The sequence below is a fragment of the Pinus tabuliformis genome, chromosome 4_2 (assembly GCF_031772625.1).
Source record: "Pinus tabuliformis cultivar Carrire ecotype Pingquan chromosome 4_2, CPIR1, whole genome shotgun sequence".
In the NCBI taxonomy this organism is placed as follows: Eukaryota; Viridiplantae; Streptophyta; class Pinopsida; order Pinales; family Pinaceae; genus Pinus; species Pinus tabuliformis.
The window spans coordinates 1,186,823,498-1,186,847,629 of record NC_142304.1 but is presented as its reverse complement, the minus strand read 5'-3'; the positions used below and the strand labels follow the sequence as shown (position 1 = coordinate 1,186,847,629).

General features: G+C 40.6%; 1 protein-coding gene across 3 annotated transcripts in view; it reads right to left on the bottom strand.

Moving 5' to 3' along the window:
- The window catches only part of LOC149173922 (protein NO VEIN-like), a 252,536-nt gene that overhangs the window by 7,643 nt on the left and 220,761 nt on the right, over positions 1–24,132 (bottom strand). For all 3 annotated transcript variants that reach the window (XM_089424786.1, XM_089424785.1, XM_089424787.1), the window contains 3 exons: positions 23,564–23,776; positions 20,988–23,270; positions 20,481–20,593 (listed from right to left, as the gene is read on the bottom strand). In XM_089424786.1, coding sequence (XP_089280912.1) covers positions 20,481–20,593; positions 20,988–23,270; positions 23,564–23,776 — 2,609 coding nt within the window. The remainder of the gene's footprint in view (positions 1–20,480; positions 20,594–20,987; positions 23,271–23,563; positions 23,777–24,132) is intronic.

Below are 24,132 nucleotides of genomic sequence, written 5' to 3'. Positions count from 1 at the left end.
GGGATCCCACAAAGCTTCAAATCAGGTAGCGCTGTAAGGGAACCATTCCAGCCTTACTAAGTCACTGTATCTCCAGTTTTGGGACATTTTGATGTGCTGCAAAGAAAGGAGCAAGTTCTGAGTTTATATGTGTCATTGAAGGGCTGAAATACTACATCGAATCAGCCATTGTATCCAGGTTCCACATTATTCTTCTTGTTCTGTACTATTTCATGTATAAGGAATGAATGATGTATGCTGTTCAAAACATCTCTTAGTGATCTTTCAAAATTTCTGATGTTTAGAATTAAATAACAGTTGCTGGTTACAGTGGTTATTTCCATACACGTGTCACTGTATGTTACAATTAGCTCCAATAAATATACTTACCTACTGCAGTAATTACATCATGTTGTTAAGGGACTACATTGAATGAAAATAACAAAAATTCAGAATTTTATGGGTCATTTTGGGAAAAAATTGTAGTGGGAATTTTACAACATTACAAGTCCTACTTATCACCTCCATTCTTTGGGTAAAACTTGTAGTTGTCATTGGTTCTTGGGAATTTTGCATTCACATGTTCACATAACTTGAGTAGGGCCTGGAAACTTTGCCCTAGGAGGTTGATGCAGCTAAAAGAAAAAGAAAAAAAAAGCATATCATGGTCACAAAAAAACAAACAAAGAAAAATCAAAATGCAAAAGATGGCTAGGACATAAGAATTAGCACCTAAGTTGCAGGAAACGTGGCCCTAGGGGGCGTTTCGCCAGGGGAAATGAAACGAAACGCGTTTCCCCGTACCGTACGGCCTGGAAACGCGTTTCCGGCTATACGGCCACGTTTCCCGAAACGGAAATGTGGCCGTACGGCCGGAAACGCGTTTCCAGGCCGTACGGGCCACGTTTCCCCCAAAAAACATTTGTTTTTTAATTTTTTTTTTCTAATGTAGATCTCTTACATTTGTTTGCCCTAGTGTTGATATGCAGTTCATGGTAATGTTAAATTCTTAAAGTAAAAGTGATATTCTCCTTTATTTTTCATTTTCATCCTTTTACTTAAATTTTTAACATTACCATGAAATGACTCAGGATGTTTGAGAGTGGTTTCGCCGTCATTGGATTTCATATGGAGAAAGTAGAATTTTAGATCTTACTCAAAATCCAGCAGACTTATCTGTTTTTCAGGATTTCAGGATTGGGGGGATTTCAATGTTTCCATTGGATTTTATCATGTACTAGGGTATGGAACTTGTATTTAATCGAGAGAACAAAGCCCTCTATGCAGGGGAGACTCCCAATAATCAAGAGAATGTAGGGTACTAGGGTATGAAACTTGTATTTAATCAAGAGCACTAAGGTCATTCGACTATGTAGGAGGAGACTCCCAATCAACCACGAGACAAAAAATTAGAAATTTCTCGTGGCTGATTTTGGATATTTCTATTTTCATTATGTGATTATTCATGAGTAAATGTGATGTAAATTTAGATACTTATAGTCTATGCATTGACAATTGACAATTTTATCATAATGTAATAAATTAGAATGTATCATATATGCTTTATGATTGCACATATTTCTTAAATTCCTAATATATATATATATATTCGTGTTTCCCCGTTTCCAAAATTTGGGGAGGTCGCGTTTCGTATCGCTTCCCGTTTCGGAAACTCGTACCCGTTTCCCCGTTTCGTGCAACCTTGATTAGCACATGTGCAAAAGCCTAGCAGGAGCTCTACCTACCTCATATGGTTATCACCTGGTTCCTGAGCACATGATGCTCCAATTTCATCAAAAGGGACCCTTGCATGTTCCAACCCTGATGAGCGATAAACTGACTCATCTTAAAGGGGTAATAACACTGCTACATCATACAAAGCAAGCTCTAACCCTTGAACTATAAGCAGTAACACAACAAAAAATTAAAAAAAGAAGTAAAAGGTGCACAAGAGGGGTGGAAAAACCAAAGTTGATTTGGTAACTCATGCATCCACGAATGATCCCTACTCACATCCATACACTTAGGATGTGGACACCCCCATCAGTTGGTCCCTTTGACCATGGCACTTGGCCATGAAGCACTCTCCCCTCCATCTACCATTATTATTATTCACTAACGCCTATCAATTAAAGGGTGGACCAAGGGCTTGTTTCTTCCCCTTTGGGGCTAGAAGCACTTCATAGGGTTAACCTTTAGCCACCCCTACCTAGGGAGAAAACATCTTTGCTAGATTACTCTCCTAATTTTGGAAAGGGGTCTTTGTTTGAAGTATTAAATTTCCCTTAACATTCAAGTTTGATTCACTTAGATGCAATATTGATCTTGGTCCCTAATGGCTGCTTACTTTAACTAGAATCCATGTTGTTCTTGTCAGGTGGCCTAGTAGCCCGAGTTTTGGGCACCTACTCCACACGTACCAAGCCCTCCAAAGAAGTATATTGTGTGAAAATTTCTAATATGAAATTCTACTGCAACCACTGATTTATTTCACCTACTTATTCTTTACAATAAGTTATTTACGAAAATCCTTCAGCAAATATTAAAATAAATTCTACTACAGTTATCACATAATTACACAGAGAAAATACATACACAAGAACCAATCACATCAACGCAGTTGTTTTTGGACAATTGTCCCTGGAAAAACCCAATGTGGGAAAACCGGTGCAGCAGATGAGATTTTATCAATCTTTAGCAACAATTGCTTTTACAAGGAATGATTTTACAGAGAAACTGAGAGAAAACATTTGAGACTTTCCCTTTGAAACTTTCTAACACATTAGAGACCCTTCTCCCACTTCTGTGTCACCTCTGCGTGGCTCAACGTGCCTCTAAGTGGCTCTACATCCCTCTGCATCAACCTGCGTGAGGGCTACGTCTCCCCTGGACTGCGTCTCCCTCTGCATCAACCTGCGTGAGGGCTACGTCTCCCCTGGACTGCGTCTCCCTCTGCGTTGTCTCACAATGTCCCTGCATCAGCTCCTCTTCAATCATTGACTGTTGTTGATGCCCTCCTCTTCCTCCACCTTGCAACTCTCCCTCTGAAATCGATCTCCTTCTCTTGAGAGTCAATTTTCCCTGAGATACTGAGTATCTGTCAGTGTATCACCAAATGATCCTCAAGTATTCTCTTATACTTTTCTTATTGATGAATCAACGACCGAGATTAAGTCTCTAATCAACGGCTAAGATTCAAACAGACTTGATCCTCATCTCTTAGAAGCTTCTCACCCTTATCTTTATTAATACCCATTAATATTCTTATTTTCCTAAGTTTAGACTTAGGAACCCATTAAAAATATTAATTGTTTTAATAACTTCCCATCCGGGTGGAATTTCTCCAAATGATTTTTGGGTCTTAGAGATCTCATGTGCCTTAGCCTCTCCACCAAATTTCAAGGCTAGAGCACATCCAATGCTACTCAAAATCAACACTCCCTCTTAGCGAGGAATGTGCTCTAGCAATGCTTCACCATAGAAGCATCACGCTGATCCTCTGCATCGGTCCTCTGTGTCGATGCTTGGCCTACTGCCCCACATCCACTACATTGTTGCTTCCTATACAGTTGCCGATGACACTGCCACTGCCATTGCCACATCTGTATTGTAGCTCCCTCTCAACATGTTGCATAATGTTGCCCATAGCACCGCCAATGCTAACTGTTGCACTGCAACTCCCGACACTTAGCCATTTCTACTACTAAAATGGATTCTTCACCATCCCCGTCTTCTCCTTGAAATACACAAACTTTGTTCTTCCGAGAGCCTTGGTGAGGATGTTTACCACCTATTCTCCTGTAAGAGTGTACCTCAACTGTACTGCCCCTCATTGGACACAGTGTCTAACAAAGTTACACCTGATATCAATGTGCTTCGACTGATCATCAAATACTGGATTCTCAGAGAGCTTGCTGCAACTTTGATTATCACACAAAATCCGGGTCCCTTCCATCCTTCTCCTGAATAGATTCACAAGCAATTATCTAATCCATATGGCTTCGCACGAAGTTGTGCTAGCTACCATATATTCCGCTTTAGCTCCTTGTGCTAACTTTCTTGCTTCTTGTAGTTGACTTGACAAGGTATCTTCCCGTTTCTTTGCTTTATCCAATTGATTTGTCATGGATATGACTTCTTCGTGATAATTTCTTTTGTTTTGATGAAATTCCTTCTTAAGCTTGGCAAGCTCTTCATCCATTGCTAGCCAACAACACATGTTATTGGCTTGATTTTTGACAATATAAGCATTTAATGGGAAGACTCTGCCAAAAGAGATGATGCATATAGTTAGGGGGAGCCTGTGATTCTTGGTCATTATTGCAGAAGCTATTCGTGAAATGGTCCTTATAAAATCCTTGTTGATCTATTTTAACAATCATTCTTTGATAAAGATCATTTCTCAGGAGTACTCCATTGAAGAACATGATCTTGTAACCATTCTTTAGACTGTTGTTAAAGGTGCTTTCCACTTGATCACTAGGCAGAAATTGGAGCGGCAGAGAAGGCCATCCAATGCTAGAGAAATAGGGCAAATAACTATGTTATTGATATTATAGATGTTAAATGTTTCGACTCAAGGATTTGATTTGAGAACAGGTAAATTATGGACACAAATAGAGGCAGTCTTCAAACAAACAGATACATCTGAAATGGAGCATGAAGCAAGAGCAGTCGGCAGCGTCTAACCAAAACTGAAGCATTGCAAAAAGATGCAAATCAACGAAAAGAATTTGAAAGACTGTCACAGATTGGATATAAAAATCAACTAGTGGAGATAACTTGCAAAAACCTTTACAAGAACACAAGGAAAAGATGGCTCATCAAAAAGACTATAGAAAGGAGAATGTTGTGCAGTGTAATATAGCTCAGTAACTTAAGGAGAAGCACAGAAAATACAAAGGAACTCTGATCTAAAGAGAGATAGCAAGAAAGACAATTTCAGTGGCATTTTCTTGATCGAACTATGAAGGCCCCTTAATTTTGACTGTGGAGACAACAAAATATGGATTGAAGCATAAAAACTTGGACTTGGACACTTGGTGTGTGGCTATTTGCAATCTATTTAAAAGCATTGAAGTGGAGCATCTTTAAGCATTGTTGAAGCCATGATAAAGTAGTTCTGAAACATGAAGAGGGGATAGTGTGCTAGTTGCAGCAATCCTTCTATCTTGAGTAAAAAGAAGAGCACTATGACAGGGGGAGTAACAGGCCCATGAAGATCTACTATTCATGAAGAAGAGTAGAAGTTCGACAACGAGAGTCCTTGAGCACTCCTTTGCCATTGTTGTCAAAGGGGAAGAGAGGAAGAATATTGCCATCAATAACAATGGGGGAGATTGTTGACCCAAATTGTCATTGATGTCAATATGGCAATATTCTGGATGAGTAAACAATTATGTGACACCAACGAGAAGGAGAAGCAGATCCATGAAGAAACAGGAGCAGCCAAAGAAATGCCAAAGGAAGAAGTTCAACGGAAGAACCAAAGAGGAACACACAGTGGAAAAAGGCAAGAACTAAGAATCAGAAGAGGAACACGCATCAGGAGGAGAAGCTAGCGGAAGAGTAGTTAACAGAGGAGCCATATCATGCGATATCGGAGGAATAACAGAGCAAATCTATCAAAGCAAAGAAGAGGTAGTGGAACGGTATCGGAAGCCACAGGAAAGCCAATTAAGTGTAAGAGCAGAGGAGTAGAGCTATCGGAAGCCAAAGGAAGAACTATCGGGATTCTCGCATATGCCAAGAGTATAACGGAGGAGTACAAAGAGCAGAGGAGTATATGTGTATATATATATATATATATATATATAGATGCGATATAAAAACACAGGCCCAAACAGGTTATAGCAACAATCCTTAATATGACATTGTATCCACGTTCAACAACTAACTGTCGAGTTTGTAACTGTGGCAGCGGTTTTTGGGCGGGACTCAAGGCTGTAGGTGGTATTTAGGGTTGATCACCCGATACCATTCATCAACCAACGCATGGCAGGAGAAGAGAGGAAACCACCTTATCGGGCGGGTAATCCTCGTGCATGTAGCTCGCCCGATATCATTGTCGAGCGTTGGATCAAATGCATTTTGATCTACGGTGCAAGATCACCGAGCAGCTTTGTTGGTTGGGTGTAATATCAACTGTCGGATGGGATAGTAAGATCTACAGTGGAGGATTGATCCGAAAAAGGCAAACATCGGAAAATGTGTGAAGGCCGTAAAAAGGCAGAAAAGGTAAGTTACGCACGATTATTGTGTATTTCTATTATATAAACATTATAATAGAAATAGCGCAGATATAAGGTTTTCTGTGTATTTTATATGTATCCTTGTATTTCGGCTTTAAGCCTTGCCACATTAAAACATGTGATTGCGATATATATATATATATGGACCCACGGGACCATTACAATATGATGTATTGTTATATCGCATCCGCCTATCAGAACTCTCATATCGCAAGTTATGAAGGGCTGTCACCCCCAAAACCCTTGATTGCGATATACAGTTGCAGACCCGATGGTCCTATTATATTGCACCCTAATGGTATATCGCGTCCGTCATATCGGGAGTTATGTATTGCAGCGTTTAAAGCCCTTGTCACGTTAAAACTGCGATTGCGATAATGACGCAGACACAACTACTCCATTGCAATATGATTTAATATATTATCACATCCATCGTATATCACATATATTGTAAAGCCTTGCCACACTATAAAGCATCGATTGTGATATATACATATGGACCCGATGGACTCATTAAAAACAATTCATTCAATGTCACATCTGTCCCGTCAGCAGAAGGGGAATTGGCCATGTTGCATGGAAATCTACCGATTGCAATAAAGTTGTGGAGGAGCAGACCCGATGAAGTTATAAATGCGAGCGTAATGCATTTGAAGCAATGTTTTAAAACTCTGACTCTGACTCCGACTCGGGAGAGGGTCGAATCCGACTCCGACTCCGACTCGGTATCGACTCGGCCGGCTTGATTTCAGTGACTCAATCGTTCTAAAAAATACATTAAATATTTATTTTTTATAAAAACACATAATTTTAAAGATTTTCATTCATGTTTCCAAACACACAGCATTAGAATATAGATAGAAGACAACATATGATCAAAGTAGGCTCATGAATATATCCATTATATCAAAATGGCACCCAGTGCACTGTCCAATACATACACGATGATGATATAGAGATCAAAACAAAAACACATAACCAAGGAGGCTATAAATGGCCTCTACAACAAAAATTTGTGACCAATACTACTGGCTACTACTAGAGTTGCCAACAACATCTGGCTCAGTGTTACTTGGGAGCAGGAGCGAAAGTGGGGAGCGAAAGCGAAAACGGAGCGGGAGCAACATTTTCAGAAGCTCCCGGTTTAGGAGCGAATCCCGGAGAAGTTCGACAACCAATGTCACTAACATCAAGGTACATAGAGGGATTGGTGCTCTTGATTAAATACGAGTTCCATACCCTAATACATGACAAAATTCAATGGAAACATTACAATCCCCCAATCCTGAAATTCTGAAAAACTGATAAGTCTACTGGATTTTGAATGAAATCTAAAATTCTACTTTCCATATGAAATCCAATTAGGCCGGAACCACTCTCAAACATCCTGAGTCATTTCATGGTAATGCTAAAAATTTAGGTAAAAGGATGAAAATGAAGATTAAGGAGGATGTCACTTTTACTTTAAGAATCTAACATTACCATGAAATTTGAATAGCATATCAATATTAGGAGAGGGGAATGGACCCCAAAGACCAAAAAACCAATTAATAGAACCATTTGGAGTCCCACACACTTAGAAAAATATTAAAAAAATTAAAAAAAAAAAAATTGCATTTTTTGGGTTTACTCGCCGCATGAAGTGACCCGGCCGAGTTGATACAGACTCAGCCGACCGAACCGGTTCGACGGCCGAGTCGCAAATTTTTTTACCAGCTCAGACCAACTCGGTCGAGTCGGTTCCGAGCCGGCCGACTTTTGAAACACTGATTTGAAGTCTGGCCTTATGTGTTCGGAGGGTGTTTTCCATGTATTTCCTGTGCATCCTTGTATTCCGATATATTGTATGGTCCTGGGTTTAAAGGCTTAAGGCCTTATCATATTAAAGCGGTGGTTGCGATAAAAGAATGACGTGGCATGTGGGACCTCTATATGGCTATAGCCTCTCTTATATGGTTTCTGTGAAAAAGGGCCTCTCCGATATTTTTTAATATGCAACACTATTGTATTTCGGCCTCTCTTCCACCTGAACGTGTCCTGTGAGTATTGGAACACTCAAATAGACAGAGGAAGCCATGGATCGGGAAGAAGAAGTGTCAAGCGAGCATAGATGGTCAAGCAAGCAAAGAAGAAGCTAAAGCGACCGGAAGAGGGAAGCCAGAAGGTCGAGCGAGTGTTGAGGAAGCCGAAGCTCAAGCGAGCAAAAGGGAAGCCAAAGGACAGGCATATCAAAGATAAGAAAACAGAGAATTGTCTGTATGTTGTTGTTGTTGGCTAACTGGTCAAGCCATAGGTCCAGCAAAATAGAAAAGGGCTGAAGGTCCAGTAGGACAGAAGGAAGACGAAGGTCCAGCAGGACAGGAGGCACTCGAAGGACGAGCAACTCCATTGATCGTGTTACCCTGTGAAAGACTCAGACCTGAGATAAATTACTCAGAGAACAGTGAGAAGCAATCATGCCTGAAGCATTTTCTACAACTGGTAGAACACAAAGGCTTGAAACAGAGAGTTGGTTCTTGTGCAGAGCTTAGTGCAGCTAATAGTAGACTCACTAAAGGTGTGTGGAGACATTATCAGAAATCATGTTGGCTAGCTGATATCATCATGAGATAACTTTTGCAGACTCTGTGTGGACAGTATGAAGAGTTGTAAAGACTTTTTCATATGAAGACTGGTTGCCATTGATGTTGTAGCATCGAGACTACAATGAAGCTGTAAACAGACAGAATTCAGTAAAGAAGAGTTTTGGGAGCAAAACATTACTATCAAACATGCGTTGACAAGATTGGGTTGGAGCCCTTAGGGTTGGTGCCTCAATAGTTGAAAGGATTGGTGTCCTTGGAGTTGGTGCTCCTATATCCAAGGTTGGTGCCTTGACAGCAAAGGGTTGGAGCCCTTAAGGTTGGTGCTTCAACTCTGGAAGGATTGGTGTTCTGGGAGTTGGTGCTCCTAAGTCCAAGGTTGGTGCCTTGACAAAACAGAGTTGGTACTCTGGAGGTTGGAGCCCTTAGGGTTGCTGCCTCGGTAGTTGAAAGGATTGGTGTCCTTGGAGTTGGTGCTCCTATATCCAAGGTTGGTGCCTTGACAGCAAAAGGGTTGGAGCCCTTGAGGTTGGTGCTTCAGAACTGGAAGGATCGGTGTTCTGGGAGTTGGTGCTCCTAAGTCCAAGGTTGGTGCCTTGACAAAACAGAGTTGGTACTCTGGAGGTTGGAGCCTCACAAAAGTCCAAGTTGGTGCTTGGCAACAAATTGGAATCATATATGTATATATATATATATATATATATATTGTATCTATTTTATTGCAAAAATAAAAGCATTTATTCTTGTTGTTCATATTGTGTTCTACATATAAATGTTTTAACTAGTAAAAAAATAACAATTGAAAAGAAACATTGATTCACCCCCCCTCTCAGTGTTTCCAACAACAACATTGCCCTAGCTGCTTCCACAATAGTCCTGTTTTTTTCTTTCTGCTACTCCATTCTCCTCTGAATTGTAGGGAGTTGTCCACTCTCTTCTGATGCCTTCCTTAGCGCAAAAATCGGTGAATTCATTGTCAACATACTCTCCACCATTGTTTGAGCGCAACACTTTATCTTCTTTCCTGTCAGATTCTCCACTAGAGCCTTGAACTCTTTGATTCGACCAAAAACCTCATCCTTGGTTTTCAGAAAGTAGATCCAAGTCTTCCTGGAATAGTCATCAATGAAGGTGACGAAGTATTCGGCCCCACAAAGAGCTTTTGTGGACATCGGTCCACAGATGTCTGAGTGTATCAATCCTAAAACACTCTTACCTCTATTGTTACTTCTGGAAATGTTTCTTTGGCATACTTTTCCAGAGCACACCCTCTGCATATATCATCTCGTTCGGTATTTACTTCTGGAACTCCTGATACTGTTTTCCTAAGAATTCTCAGAGCCCCGTGGTGTAAGTGTCCCATCCTCCTATGCCATAGCTCACTCAAATCTTTATCTCCATTGTTGTCTATTAGTGCCATTGGTGATTCTAGCTGTAATCTATACAACTTGTTACATTTGATTCCAATCTAGACCTTCCTTTTCCAACTCGAGTGTTTGACATATACTTTCTCCTTAATGAAGAAAACGTCATACCCCTTGTTTTGAAGTTGAAACACAGAGAGTAATTTCATCCCCAATCCTGGCACATGCAGCACATTGGTTGCTTGAAGCCGCTCCCTTGCTTTGGTTTGAAAGACTATAGTACCTCTTCCTACTGAGGTACACTTTGCCTTATTTCCCATGGTGATCTGAAAAATCATTCTTTCTTCCTGATAATCTGAAAAACATTCTCGAATCCCTGTCATATGTCAAGAAGCTCCACTATCTATATACCAAACCTCAGAAGAGGCAGAGCTTGCTAGTCAAGCGACTTCTTCTTCCAATCTGGAAGCTAACATAGAATAATCGTGATCCATGTCCCTTGTGCTTTCTTCTGGAAATCTGCATTTTTCCCTTTGAGTTGATGCCTCTGCATTATGCTCTTGACCCATAGTCGATTCTTCTCTCCTGTTGTTGGATCTCTGCTATGATACCATGTGAAAATTTCTAATCTGAAATTCTACTGCAGCAACTGATTTATTTCACCTACTTATTCTTCACAATAAGTTATTTACGAAATCCCTTCAGCAAATATTAAAATATATACACAAGAACCAATCACATCAACACAGTTGTTTTTGGACAATTGTCCCCGGAAAAACCCAATGTGGGAAAATCAGTGCAGCAGATGAGGGTTTTATTAATCTTCAGCAACAATCGCTTTTACAAGGAATGATTTTATAGAGAAACTGAGAGAAAACACCTGAGACTTTCCCCTGGAAACTTTCTGACACTTTGGAGACCCTTCTCCCACTTCTGTGTCACCTCAACATGGCTCTGAGTGGCTCTGCGTCCCTCTACGTCAGCCTGCGTGAGGGCTACGTCTCCCCTAGACTACGTCTCCCTCTGCATTGTCTCTCAATGTCCCTGCGTCACCTCCTCCTCAGTCACTGACTGCTACCAATGCCCTCCTCTTCCTCCACCCTGCAACTCTCCCTCTGAAATCGATCTCCTTCTCTTGAAAATCGATTTTCACTGAGATACTGAGTATCTCCCGGTGTATCTCCAAATGATCCTCAAGTCTTCTCTTATATTTTTCATGTTGATGAATCACCGACCGACATTAAGTCTCTAATCAACGACTAAGATTAAAACAGACTTGATCCTCGTCTCTTAGAAGCTTCTCACCCTTATCTTTATTAATACCCATTAATATTTTTATTTTACTATGTTTAGACTTGGGAACCCATTAAAAATATTAATTATTTTAATAACTCCTCATCCGGGTGGAATTTCTCCAAATGATTTCTGAGTCTTGGAGATCTCATGTGCCTTAGCATCCACCAAATTTCAAGGCTAGTGCACATCCGATGCTACCCAAAATCAACATATTGGCATAAATAGGTAAGTGTTAAGAATCTTGGGCCTCCTAGCAACATCTGATGACACATGTCCTAGAGCACCTCCAACACCCAGGACATTGGTTGACTTTTGTTATGAAAATTATTTAGACAAAAATAAATAAATTCAAATAAATAATAAATAATAGCGGTTATATTTTAAATAGTCATTAGTTAAACTAGAAAGGCATGTCGAAAAGACATGTCCAGTCATGAAGGGGCCCCTGATTAGGTATATAAGTGGGCCCTCATTGTAACATTCAATCATCACTTATACACTTTTATATATAATAAATTATTATTACAAAATACCTCGTGTATTTTTAAATTAAAGTCAACAAACTACAGTTTTGTTGCTCCAGCAGTATCAAAGCCATGCCGCACAATATAACCATGTGAGTCCTTGAATGTTGTTTGTGAAAATTTCTAACTCGAAATTCTACTGCAGCAACTGATTTATTTCACCTACTTATTCTTCACAATAAGTTATTTACGAAATCCCTTCAGCAAACATTAAAATAAATTCTACTGCAGTTATCACATAATTACACAAAGAAACATGATAGAAGCAATTAGAAACATTGCAATCCCCTAAATCTTGAAACCCTGAAAACCATTAAGTCTTTTGGATTTTGAGTGATGTTTAAAAAACTAGTTTCTCCATATGAAATCCAATGAGGTCGAAACCACTCTCAAACATCATGAATCATTTCATGGTAATGTCAAAAATTGAAGTAAAGGATGAAAATGAAAGATAAAAGAAAATTTAAGAATTTAACATTACCATTGATTGCCATCATTGCTAGGGTTGAGAATCTTAACCACGCGTGAAAGCACTAGGGAGGGAGCGAATTTTTTCTTAGCGAATCGAGAGTGCACTCCTGAAATTCGCTCTCAAACGGGAGCGCGCTCCTGGGGTTGCTCCCCTAGCGCTTCCAAGCGAAGCATGCTTTGGGAGCAGATTTTGGGGGGTCGCCCCCCTAGCACTTCTGAGCAAACCGTGCTTTGGGGTGAGGGGGCTAGGTTCGCTCCCTGCAGCATTTCTCTATAGTATGTCAAATGCTTTCCAAAAGTCTATAATGCAACTACAAATCTTCAAGGAGCAATAATGGGCCTCCTTAATAGTTGCTCTGTTAAAATTGGACAACTAGGTCCAAACTCCATGTTCTGATGCTCAGATTAAGAGGCTAATATTTTTGTTGGATTCCTCTTTCTGAGAGGTGTAAAATCCATATAAAAATAGTCTTAATCCGATGAGCAGAACTTATATTTTGAATTTATTATTCTTAATAAATTATATGTGCAAGGTCAGCCAGTTTTGTAATGTAGGCTCACATGCCCAACAGATGTGTCACACACCCTCATTGATGGATATATATATACAGGAAAAGTTGGAGAGAATTTGAATACAACTCAACTCACATCTTCCTCTCTCATCCTAAAGTACGAGCTACCTGGAGGGTTGTTGTGACACATGCTGGGCTGGCTGACCAAAGGAGACTTTGCTGGTTGAAGCATCCTGTTGACCGCCGAAACGAACACATACATTTTTCTTGTTTCTGATTTGTCTTCTGTAAGATCTGCTTATATGTTCTATCTGCATTTTGCTTATCTACTTGTATGATTGCTGTGAGAAAAGTGAAATTGCTCTTAGCATAGAACATCTACAAAACTTTACATGGTATCAGAGCTGAGGTGAAGACAAACTCTATCTATAGCAATCATCGATCATTCGGTCTTCGATCTCAGAAGAGAAATGGCGCAGTTCTAATGCGTCTTATTCATACGGTGGTCGTATAGAATTCTCGCTTGGGATTCGGTGGGACAGTGAGCGGTGAACAGAGCACGTAGATAGCAGGCTGGGTATAACACAACGCAGGTAACAGCGCAGAGGTTATACGCACAGAAGCTTGTCTCGGTTGATGAACAGAGTTCGGCAGTAGCTGTGGGGGTATGACCGCGTGATTATGTGAACAATCGATGTTCATGAATTAACACACAGGGGTTTTACGCACGCCATAAGGCTGTCGGTTCCTGGCAATCGGCGGAGTGAGTGTATTGCGCGGGTTCGTTGGTGATCTGTCACATGGACAGAGATCTGCGGCAGACGTAGACTGATTGGTGACTGTCACGTAGACAGAAAACTACAGAACAGTGCAAGAGTTCACATACGCATTGAGCAGTCGGGTTTTGATAGCAACGCGTGGACAGTTATATATATATACGCAGGTTGACATATATATATATATATACGCTGGTATGTTGGAGCAAACAGCAACACGTGGACAGTTATATGTATACGTAGGGTTATATGTATACGCTGAGACGTTTTGGAGCAAACAGCGAAGGAGATTAACACTAGATTACGCCGGCCTAGTATGATGCCCTAACGGAGAACGCAGTCATGAAGTCATACGCTGTGCAATCAAAAGCTGGAGTTATGTATACGCTGTACAAGGAGTTATGTATACGCTGGACACACATATATAACGCAGAGGAGGTTCTGGCAGTCATACGCTGGAGTTATGTATACGCAGGAAATGGATGGTTCTGAGATTTCAGATGGGTTCGAGTTCTTCTCTTTGATGGTTTAGAATTCTAGCTCGCATTCATTACAGGACAAGAGCTCACATGGTCTATATTCTCCTCGCTTTGCCTCAAGATTTCTCACGTAGCAACTACTGGCCTATATATAATTCTCTCGCATTGGTACAAAACGCTCAGTCATGCCCTAATTCTCTGCAATGATATTGACACTAATTCTATGTGATGTATTATATTGAATCTCCGTCCAATTCTCTGTAATTAGATGTGAGACTAATCTTGTATTCCAGTATGATTCCTATGCGTAATGTATTGGTATGGATCTCTGTTCGAATATGGTTTCCTCGGCATATTATAGTCTCAACATAACAGATCTCAGCTCAGTCATATGTGATCCCTTGACGCAGTAGTCCTGACACTAAAATACGTGGTTTCGTCTCCAATATAGTCACGACTTTGTCTCTAGCTTCACTAATATGTTGTAAGGTATAGCATGTAGCCGCAGTGATAACAAGCACGGAAGAACCGCAGGTAGAGCCGCACGCATAACATGGTAGCCGCAGTGATACAGTCAGCCGCAGTAATGAAACCACCGTCGAGATCCCTCACAGTCAATGAAGAATGCATACACAGTCAAAAGCAATGGAGCTATGAAGAGCCACAGTCATATATGAAGCCGCAGTGAGCCGCAGTTATATATGGAAACGTAGTTAACCGCAGTTATATATGGAGCCGTAGTCATCTCCACATGAAGCTGAGGCCAAGGGTTTGACTGCACCTCGCTATAAGAACAGTCATCAACTCGGGAGACAGTAGCCTCAGAATATAAGTAGATAAACATATCTCGGTGCTCTCACAATAGTGCATTCGCAGTCACAGTGAGGAAAAGGTTTTCAATTATACAGTGGCATACATGTAGCAGCCCCAACACAATGAACAACAGTGATAGAAATCTTGGCAAACTATCTCTGCAGAATCGTGTTGATGAAATAAGTTTCCATGATGCACAATATTCAGATCTGTGATCTCAATCTGGAAGAAGAGCTTCAAGGAAGCTATCTCAATTGGTTTTAGAGTTGGTACACTCTACCAGGTTGGAGGGAGTCCGTTGGGAGCTATGACTTGTGATACTATCCGTCAAACCGAACTATGGCACCGAAGATTTGGACACCTTCATTACAAGGCTCTTCCCGAAGCAAGGAAGGTGGTGACAGGGATGCCTGATTTTGGAAATAATCATAAAGGTGTATGTAAGGGCTGTGCTGAAGGAAAACATACAAGGGGACCTTTCCCCTCAAGTGTCACAAAGACATCTGAGATATTGCAACTGGTCCATTCTGATCTTTCCGGTATGTTCCCTGGGGGGATGTTCTTACTATATGACATTTACTGATGACTTCTCTCGCAAAACCTGGATATACTTCTTGAAGAAGAAGGATGAGGCTTTCATGTGGTTCCGTACCTTCAAAGCCTTGGTGGAAAATATGACCGGAAAGAAGATCAAGATTTTGAGGACTGACAATGGCACTGAATATGAGTCAAATGAGTTCAAAGACTTTTGCAGAGAAGCTGGCATTAAGAGGGAGACTACCACTGCATATACTCCTGAGCAGAATGGTGTTGCTGAACGCAAGAATAGGACTATTGTGGAAGCTGCCCGTGCCATGCTATGTGACCAGGGTCTTCCAAAGTTTCTGTGGGGAGAAGCTGCAAATACTGCTGTGTACATTCAAAACCGATGCCCTCATTCCGCTTTGGACTCCAAAACTCCCGAAGAGGTTTTCTCTGGTAAGAAACCTGATGTCTCACATTTTAGAATTTTTGGATGTCCTGTCTATTTTCATGTGCCGAAAGAAAAGAGAAGTAAGCTGGATGCTACTGGGAAGAAAGGAATGTTTGTGGGCTACAGTGAGACTTCTAAGGCATATAGAGTCTATGTACCTGGTCAAAGGGAAGTAGAGATAAGCCATGATGTCACTTTTGACGAAGATGCTTCCCTGAAGAAAGTAGTAGATCTTCCTAGATCTGAAGAAAACCATGAAGACCAACCTGGAAATCTGGAAGAACCCCAGGACGAGACTATGCCTGATGTTGAAGGGCCAATGGACCCTATTGATCCTTCCCTTTCTCTAGGAAAGAGGCCATCATGGCTCAGGGACACCCTCGAAGATGCTGAGGGTCATGCTGCCCCAAGGGGAACATTCCGAGAAAGCAAGAAACCGTGTAGATACCAAGGGTATCTAGCTGCCATGAGTACTATTATACAATCTGAACCTGGATCTTTTGAGGAAGCCATCAAGCATCAAGACTGGAAGGATGCTATGCATGAAGAATATGAGGCTATTATGAAGAATGATGTCTGGGATGTGGTCCCGAGACCGAAGGACAAATCTGTTGTCACCGCTAAATGGCTCTACAAGATTAAACATGGATCTGATGGGAGTGCTGAAAAGTTTAAGGCAAGATTTGTTGCCCGTGGCTTCTCTCAAAAGGAAGGAATTGACTATGATGATATATTTGCACCTGTGGCTCGATATACCACCATCCGATCCATCATAGCCCTTGCTGCTACGCAAGGATGGAGTCTTCATCAGATGGATGTCAAGACCGCTTTTCTGCATGGTGCAATAAAGGAAGAGGTGTATGTAGAACAACCTCTGGGATTTGAAGTTCAAGATCGAGACACTTATGTCTGCAGGTTGAAGAAAGCCCTCTATGGGTTAAAGCAAGCACCCAGAGCTTGGTATGAGAGGATGGATAGTTACTTGATGAAGCTGGGCTTCACTCGAAGCAATGCTGATCCAAACCTTTACTTTAAGGTTGAGGAAGGAAAGCCTCTCATTCTAGTGCTGTATGTGGACGACCTCTTCCTGACAGGTGATGACCCTCTCATTCATCAATGTAAGAGGGAGCTTGCTGCTGAGTTCGAGATGAAAGACCTAGGACTGATGCACTATTTCCTAGGCCTCGAGGTCTGGCAGAGACCTGGAGAGATTTTCCTTTCTCAAGGAAAGTATATTGTGAAGCTTCTGGAAAGATTTGGGATGGTGGACTGTAAGTCCGTGTCGACACCAATGGAACTCAACTTTAAGAAGTTGAGTGGCAGCGCTGCAGGGCCTATCTTGGCCAATCCTACTGAGTATCGTCAACTCATAGGAGTTTTGATGTTCTTAGTGAACACCCGTCCGGACATATGTTTTGCAGTGAATACTTTGAGTCAACAGATGGTTGAGCCTCATCATTTTCACTGGGTTGGTGCCAAGAATCTTTTGAGATATCTTCGGGGCACGATAAACCATGGGCTGAGATACACTGCCGGGAGTGTGATACTCCGGGGATATACTGATGCCGATTGGGCTGGCAGTGTGGTGGATCGTAAGAGCACATCTGGATGCTGTTTCAATCTTGGTTCTGCTTCGATCTCATGGGTGAGCAGGAAGCAGAAGTCGGTGGCTTTGAGCACCGCGGAGGCCGAATACCTTGCTGCTAGTATGGCCTGTTGTGAAGCAGTTTGGTTGAGGAAGCTCTTTAGTGAGTTGTTCCAACATGTGCTAGATACCACTGTAATACTCTGTGATAATCAGAGTGGGATTCGTATGACTGAGAATCCTGTGTTCCACGACCGATCCAAGCATATTGATATCAGGTACCACTTTATCCGGGATATGGTACAGCGAGGCGCCGTAAGGCTCGATCATATAGGAACTGATGAGCAGGTCGCGGATATTCTCACTAAGCCCCTGGGGAAGGTCAAGTTCCTAACCTTCCGTGAGAGTCTTGGTGTCGTGGAAAGACCCTATGATGTGGGTCCTGTTGGACGATGAGCTCTGGGAGCTCTGGGGGGCTTTGGGGGATAGCTTCTCGGAGCTATAAGCACTCATAATGCTTCTGCCCCACCCTTGTGATTATTGAGCTGGTTCGCCACTCTTTTAATCTGTGCCCCGTATGCATCCTACCCATTGAGTTCAGGGCTCATGGGAAGTACCTCTCATTTGGCCAATGAGGTGTGGAAAAGCTAGAGACTATTAGCAAAGACTGATGGACGCATCAGAGATTGCCGTACTCTCTATCTAGGATGGCATGGTCCAACCACTTGATCTGGGATCAAGATTTGTGAGGTCTGGGACCTCTGGACTGATTATGTCAGTCGGGGAATGATGTCTTTGTGACTGACCCACTTCTGTTCTGAAATAAAGAAGCCAGCAAAGCAAGTTTCGGCGGGATGACTCACGATGTTAATTGCACTAATAGATGGAGTTCTCCCTAGTTGAGAGGGAGTGTTAAAATTGGACAACTAGGTCCAAACTCCATGTTCTGATGCTCAGATTAAGAGGCTAATATTTTTGTTGGATTCCTCTTTCTGAGAGGTGTAAAATCCATATAAAAATAGTCTTAATCCGATGAGCAGAACTTATATTTTGAATTTATTATTCTTAATAAATTATATGTGCAAGGTCAGCCAGTTTTGTAATGTAGGCTCACATGCCCAACAGATGTGTCACACACCCTCATTGATGGATATATATATACAGGAAAAGTTGGAGAGAATTTGAATACAACTCAACTCACATCTTCCTCTCTCATCCTAAAGTACGAGCTACCTGGAGGGTTGTTGTGACACATGCTGGGCTGGCTGACCAAAGGAGACTTTGCTGGTTGAAGCATCCTGTTGACCGCCGAAACGAACACATACATTTTTCTTGTTTCTGATTTGTCTTCTGTAAGATCTGCTTATATGTTCTATCTGCATTTTGCTTATCTACTTGTATGATTGCTGTGAGAAAAGTGAAATTGCTCTTAGCATAGAACATCTACAAAACTTTACATGCTCAAAATGTGAAGATGTGACCAATTGTCTAGTAGTTTGGGTGGAAACCCATTTGTCCTATGGCCTTGAGAAGACGGCTCTCCAACTCCTCAAAGAGAAGACAGTGTAAAATTATGTCATAGAGGTTCGAGAATGTATGAGCCACCTTGATAGTCTGATAGTTGTTTGGACTGGAATTGCTCCCTGATTTGTGGAACTGATTGTATACCACCTCAAGAGACCAATATAAAATATTGGCAAGATTTACATAATATTTTAACTATGGCCATATTAGAGTTAGATTTCTTTTGTGCTCAGCAGCACAAAGTTATTTTGACCCGCAAAAAATGGCATTGCTCTGCAACAGCCTAATGTGTTGATCAGATTAGAGTTGTGGAAGTTTGTCGTTTACATGTATCTGTGCGGATATTATTGGCTGATCACTAGAAACACACCCCACCACCCACACAATCCACCCCTACTCCCCACAAACCCATTAATCATCCACATGTCCCCCACATTACTATTCATTTCAAAAATACACATGCTATTGTAGACATATAACTTTGTAATGCATTACATATTATTGAAGCAGCTGTTAAGAAGCTCTATGAGATAAATGAAATAAAATTATATCAATGTCCATTGATGCCCAAAATAGGTCAATTGGACTGGAAAGTACAACTGCCAAAATGGGTGGTAGTAGGAGTGCAAAAGACAACATTACTTTATTTTTACAATTAGGAGCTTGAGAAGTTCCTCAAGGAGATAACACATGTAGACAATGGTTGCCACCTTTGTCATATCTCAATTTCACTTGTCCTTTCCTGATGACATTTCCCTTCTGTCTCCAAGTCCAGAGTGCCTATAAAGGACACATGTTCTGTTTTATGATTCTATGATCTTAGGCATTTACAATTAACCTTGATAATGAAGAATCGTGGTCTTTGACACCAATATAAAGGCAATGAAATTTATTAAAGTACACAAGTGACCAAATATAGGTCAATGGAACTCAAACATACATCAATTATAGATAGCCTATGGGCAGTGCTTGAGGCATCTCCTCTCTAAGGAAGATAGAAACAACACAGATATAGATATTAAAGTATGTAAATGCATATAGAAACATGAGGATGAATCCCCAATGTCCACTAGAGAGGCTCTCTCCAAGCTTCTATATTTCTGAAGTTTCTTTTTACAGTTGGTAATTTTTAGAAAAAGAGAATAACAATAATTAGACATGAAGTGTATAGCAAAGACAGCAACATTGCAATTTATAGTCTAGAATAATCCAAATCTAACAAGGAATTATCTTATTTGAAGTTTAATAAATACAGTAGTTGTTAGCTATTCCTGTATTGGTAAAGTAATTTATGTGCCATCTGTGTATGTTTTTAAAGAAGGGGCAAAACAGGAAAGCTGAGAAGCCTCACCTTGCTTTGAACATGCACTCAGATTTGCTCCACTCAGAAAGGAGACTAAGGGCATCCTTAACAAGAACCTGCGTCCTGAATCCAATGTCTGCCACAAACTTTCTACTATGAACCTGCTTTGTGTCTCAATCATAATATGATTTCTCATTAGTATCAGATTAAATTCTAGAAACTATAATTTACAAAAGGACTTTGAACACCTAAATAAGGAAGACATTCTTGCTAGATCCACAGACTGTAGTATGTACCCATCCCCATTAAGCAGGGTCAACCTTCCCTACACCACAAATATATCCTCAGCTAAACACCCATAATACAGTAACTAACAAGGTGATACATATGGATCCTATTGATGAATAATATTTTCATTCTTGACAGTATGTTTTGCAATTAAACGGTAATATAAGGCTTTTGTGCTTTCCATTATGGTAGCCACTATAAAATTTAATGGCTATGGTGTCTGAGCAATGAAATAAAAGATACTGAAAATGAAATGGAAAACTTTACCTGAGGAGTTGCATAAGGAGCATTAGAACCCAGGATAGACCTGACCTCATCACAATCAAAGAATAGGTTAGATGGAATATAAAGCTTCCCATCAAGTCTTGATTTTACCCAGCAATATTCACGAATCTTTAAAACACATGAAGACTCTGTGCACTTTCCTTCCTTCACACCAGGACTGCCACAGCAGTAAGTAGCCTTTTTGGCACCATATAGGTCATCCCACACACTATCAAGAACTTGAAGAAAATGTGAACATTGATCTACATATGTGCTTGAACTTGACAAGGCTGTCAGTATATCCACCAACTCAGGAGATTCCCAATCATTTACAGTCCAGCCTACTGAATTTGTATTCCCTTCCCATGCCAGGTCTTTCCATATACTACAAGATTGATCTTCCAGTTTCTTCTCAATATTAACTACCTGCATTAGATCAGTGACCCCAAGTTCTGTGAAAAACTTACGCCACTGTAACATATTCAATGATCTCACTTCATTAGAAGCAAATTGCAGATATACACTATCAATTTCATTCCAGACAACATTTGTGCCAGCAAGAACTTTTTTCATATCAACCGGATTACCAAATTCTCTGCTAAAGTGAAGTGGCTCAGAACCAGCACGTCTGTATCCATTATTTGTTATGATTACAGCTTTAACCTGTAGTTCTTGAATCATTTTTGGCCTTTCCAAATGGCATAATGAGCAATTTGACTGCAAATGTACCATGATAAATGCCAGATATTCAGCCAAAATTAACTTATCTTTTGTAAGGCATTCAACATTTGTCATAGCTTGTAAAATGTGTTTCATCACAACTTCATGCGCTGACAACTGACCAATGCCAGCACGCCGTAGCATGCATACCATCACATCTGAATCAGCTCTGACCACAACATCACCACCAACTGCCAGGGAGAAAAAGAGAGAAGGGTGTACAGTTCTTAACTCACAATATAACTTTGGGAAGTTTTTTAGAATATGTGCACCATCAACTCCAGATCTAGTGGCCTCACAAGGTAACCAGATAGAATCTTCTCTAATTGAAGTATATGATCCATCGGACAGTGGAATAAAAGGAATTTGAGCAAGATCATTAAGGAAATCAGATTCTGAGTTTACCTGAAAACAGGACTCATATCCCGTCAGTCGGCAGTTCAAACATTCATAAAGAGTAACAAGCCAGGACCCTATCCAATTTGAGCCCAAGTTCTTTAAATCATCCCCTCTATTGCATACTGATTTCATCAAATCAATCAAGATTCTTGGCCCAAATGTGTGCACGCCTAAAGCAGCTGCTATTGGATCTGACAAAGATACATCCCTGTGTAAATAACCAACACCAAGATGACTACTTAGTAAGTCATCAGGTAAAAGGGTGCGTATCTGATCATTCCAACCTCGTAAAACCATGCATGGGAGAACCCATCGTTTATCCTTTCCCTCTAAAGGCAAGCAAGGAGAAACCCGTAACTTGGAAAGAATCATCCGTGGCAATGGAGAGAAAAAACCTAATACTTCTCCAACAAGTGGGACAAAACTCATATAAAGTGAGACAGCTTTTCCTGGATTGCTTTGATAGCAGGGAAGTGACCTGAAAGATTCTGCAGCATTGACAAACAACCCCGGAAACTCTGAAAGTAGCCATTGGTTCCAAGCACTATCACCATCAACCTCCTCCCTGGATGATGGTAGTATGAAATCCCCTTGAAGAATAAATTTCAAACCATATGCTCTCAATGGAAGGAATGCAAATACTGGCTGCTGTTCAAGATATGGTACAAATTCTCCACTAGAGTCCTGACGTAATGTGAAGGCCATAGCTATTTCTGTGCTTTGTATGCCAGGCCGCATAGTACCAGCATCCAGATTATGACTTGCCACAAGCCAAGTAGTGCTTTCTTTACCATGTGAAACCTTCACGAGGCCATTACCAATATCCTCTCTTCGCATTATGGTCAAAGAGTTTGTCATACTATCCCTAACTTTGATACAGCGAAGACGGTGAAGAAATAATAATAATGATGGATGAAAATCTGCAAATTTTGATGCCCATGACCTCATTCCTGTTCCTTCCACTAGTGAGCATTTAAAAGGAAGAACTATGCATGTATTCCAAACAGGACTGTCTAAATTCTCATTTCCACTGGCTAGATCTCTGCTAAATAATTCAAGATTGCATAGAGGAGGTACAGGGGTTGGCAAAATGAAGCCAAGTTCCCCCTCAGTTATATCGAACTTTATATGAAAACCACTTGAATGAATTTCTGGTGAATCAGTTACCTGCACAAAACAAGATGACTCAAGTATCACTCATCTATGACTCAATGTAAAAAATATTATCAGTTTTGTCAGAACCATGGTATATATTCATATTTTCAATACAGTTCAGAATGTGAAAATAAAAAGAATAAGTATACATGAATTCCACATTGGCATATATTGTAGAGGATTATGCAAAGTCATGGAAATGCTGAGTTGTCAACCATGTACATCAAGTAAGTTAAAGAAATGAGACATCAAAAGTCTTTAGCTAGTTTGGTCATTATGATACAATAAAATCCATCCATGCTCACCCGAAATACTGATTTAAATCCAATGCCTTTCTGTCCAATATAGCCAGCATTGGAACCTTTCTTGGTTGAATTCCCAACATCACAAAGAGCTCTAATGTTTTCAGCAGTGAAGCCCAATTCATTATTGAGGACCATAACACCAGTGGTTTGTAGGATAAACGCCAAAGTTGGTTCCACATTAGCAGGATAAGCATTATCATCTGCATTTTGGACCTGCAATAATAGAATCCCAGAAACATGAGATAATAGTCTTATTATCATAACAGACATTCTTTAAAACTGCATCATAATCCTAAAACCAATGTTCCACCAAGACTCCGGGACGGGGAGACACAGGTGTGGGGAGACACACAAAGGGGACGTGTGGGAGTACCCTCAAATTTTAGGGGGACGGGGGGACATGGGGATGTATATAATTTTTTTTCCTTTTTAATATATATATATATATATATACACATATATCAAATTCATATTCTATCATGAAAGCATAAATACAATAATACATATATATTTGAATTAAATAATGAAATACATTGATCCATACTCATCATCCTTACTAATACATACAT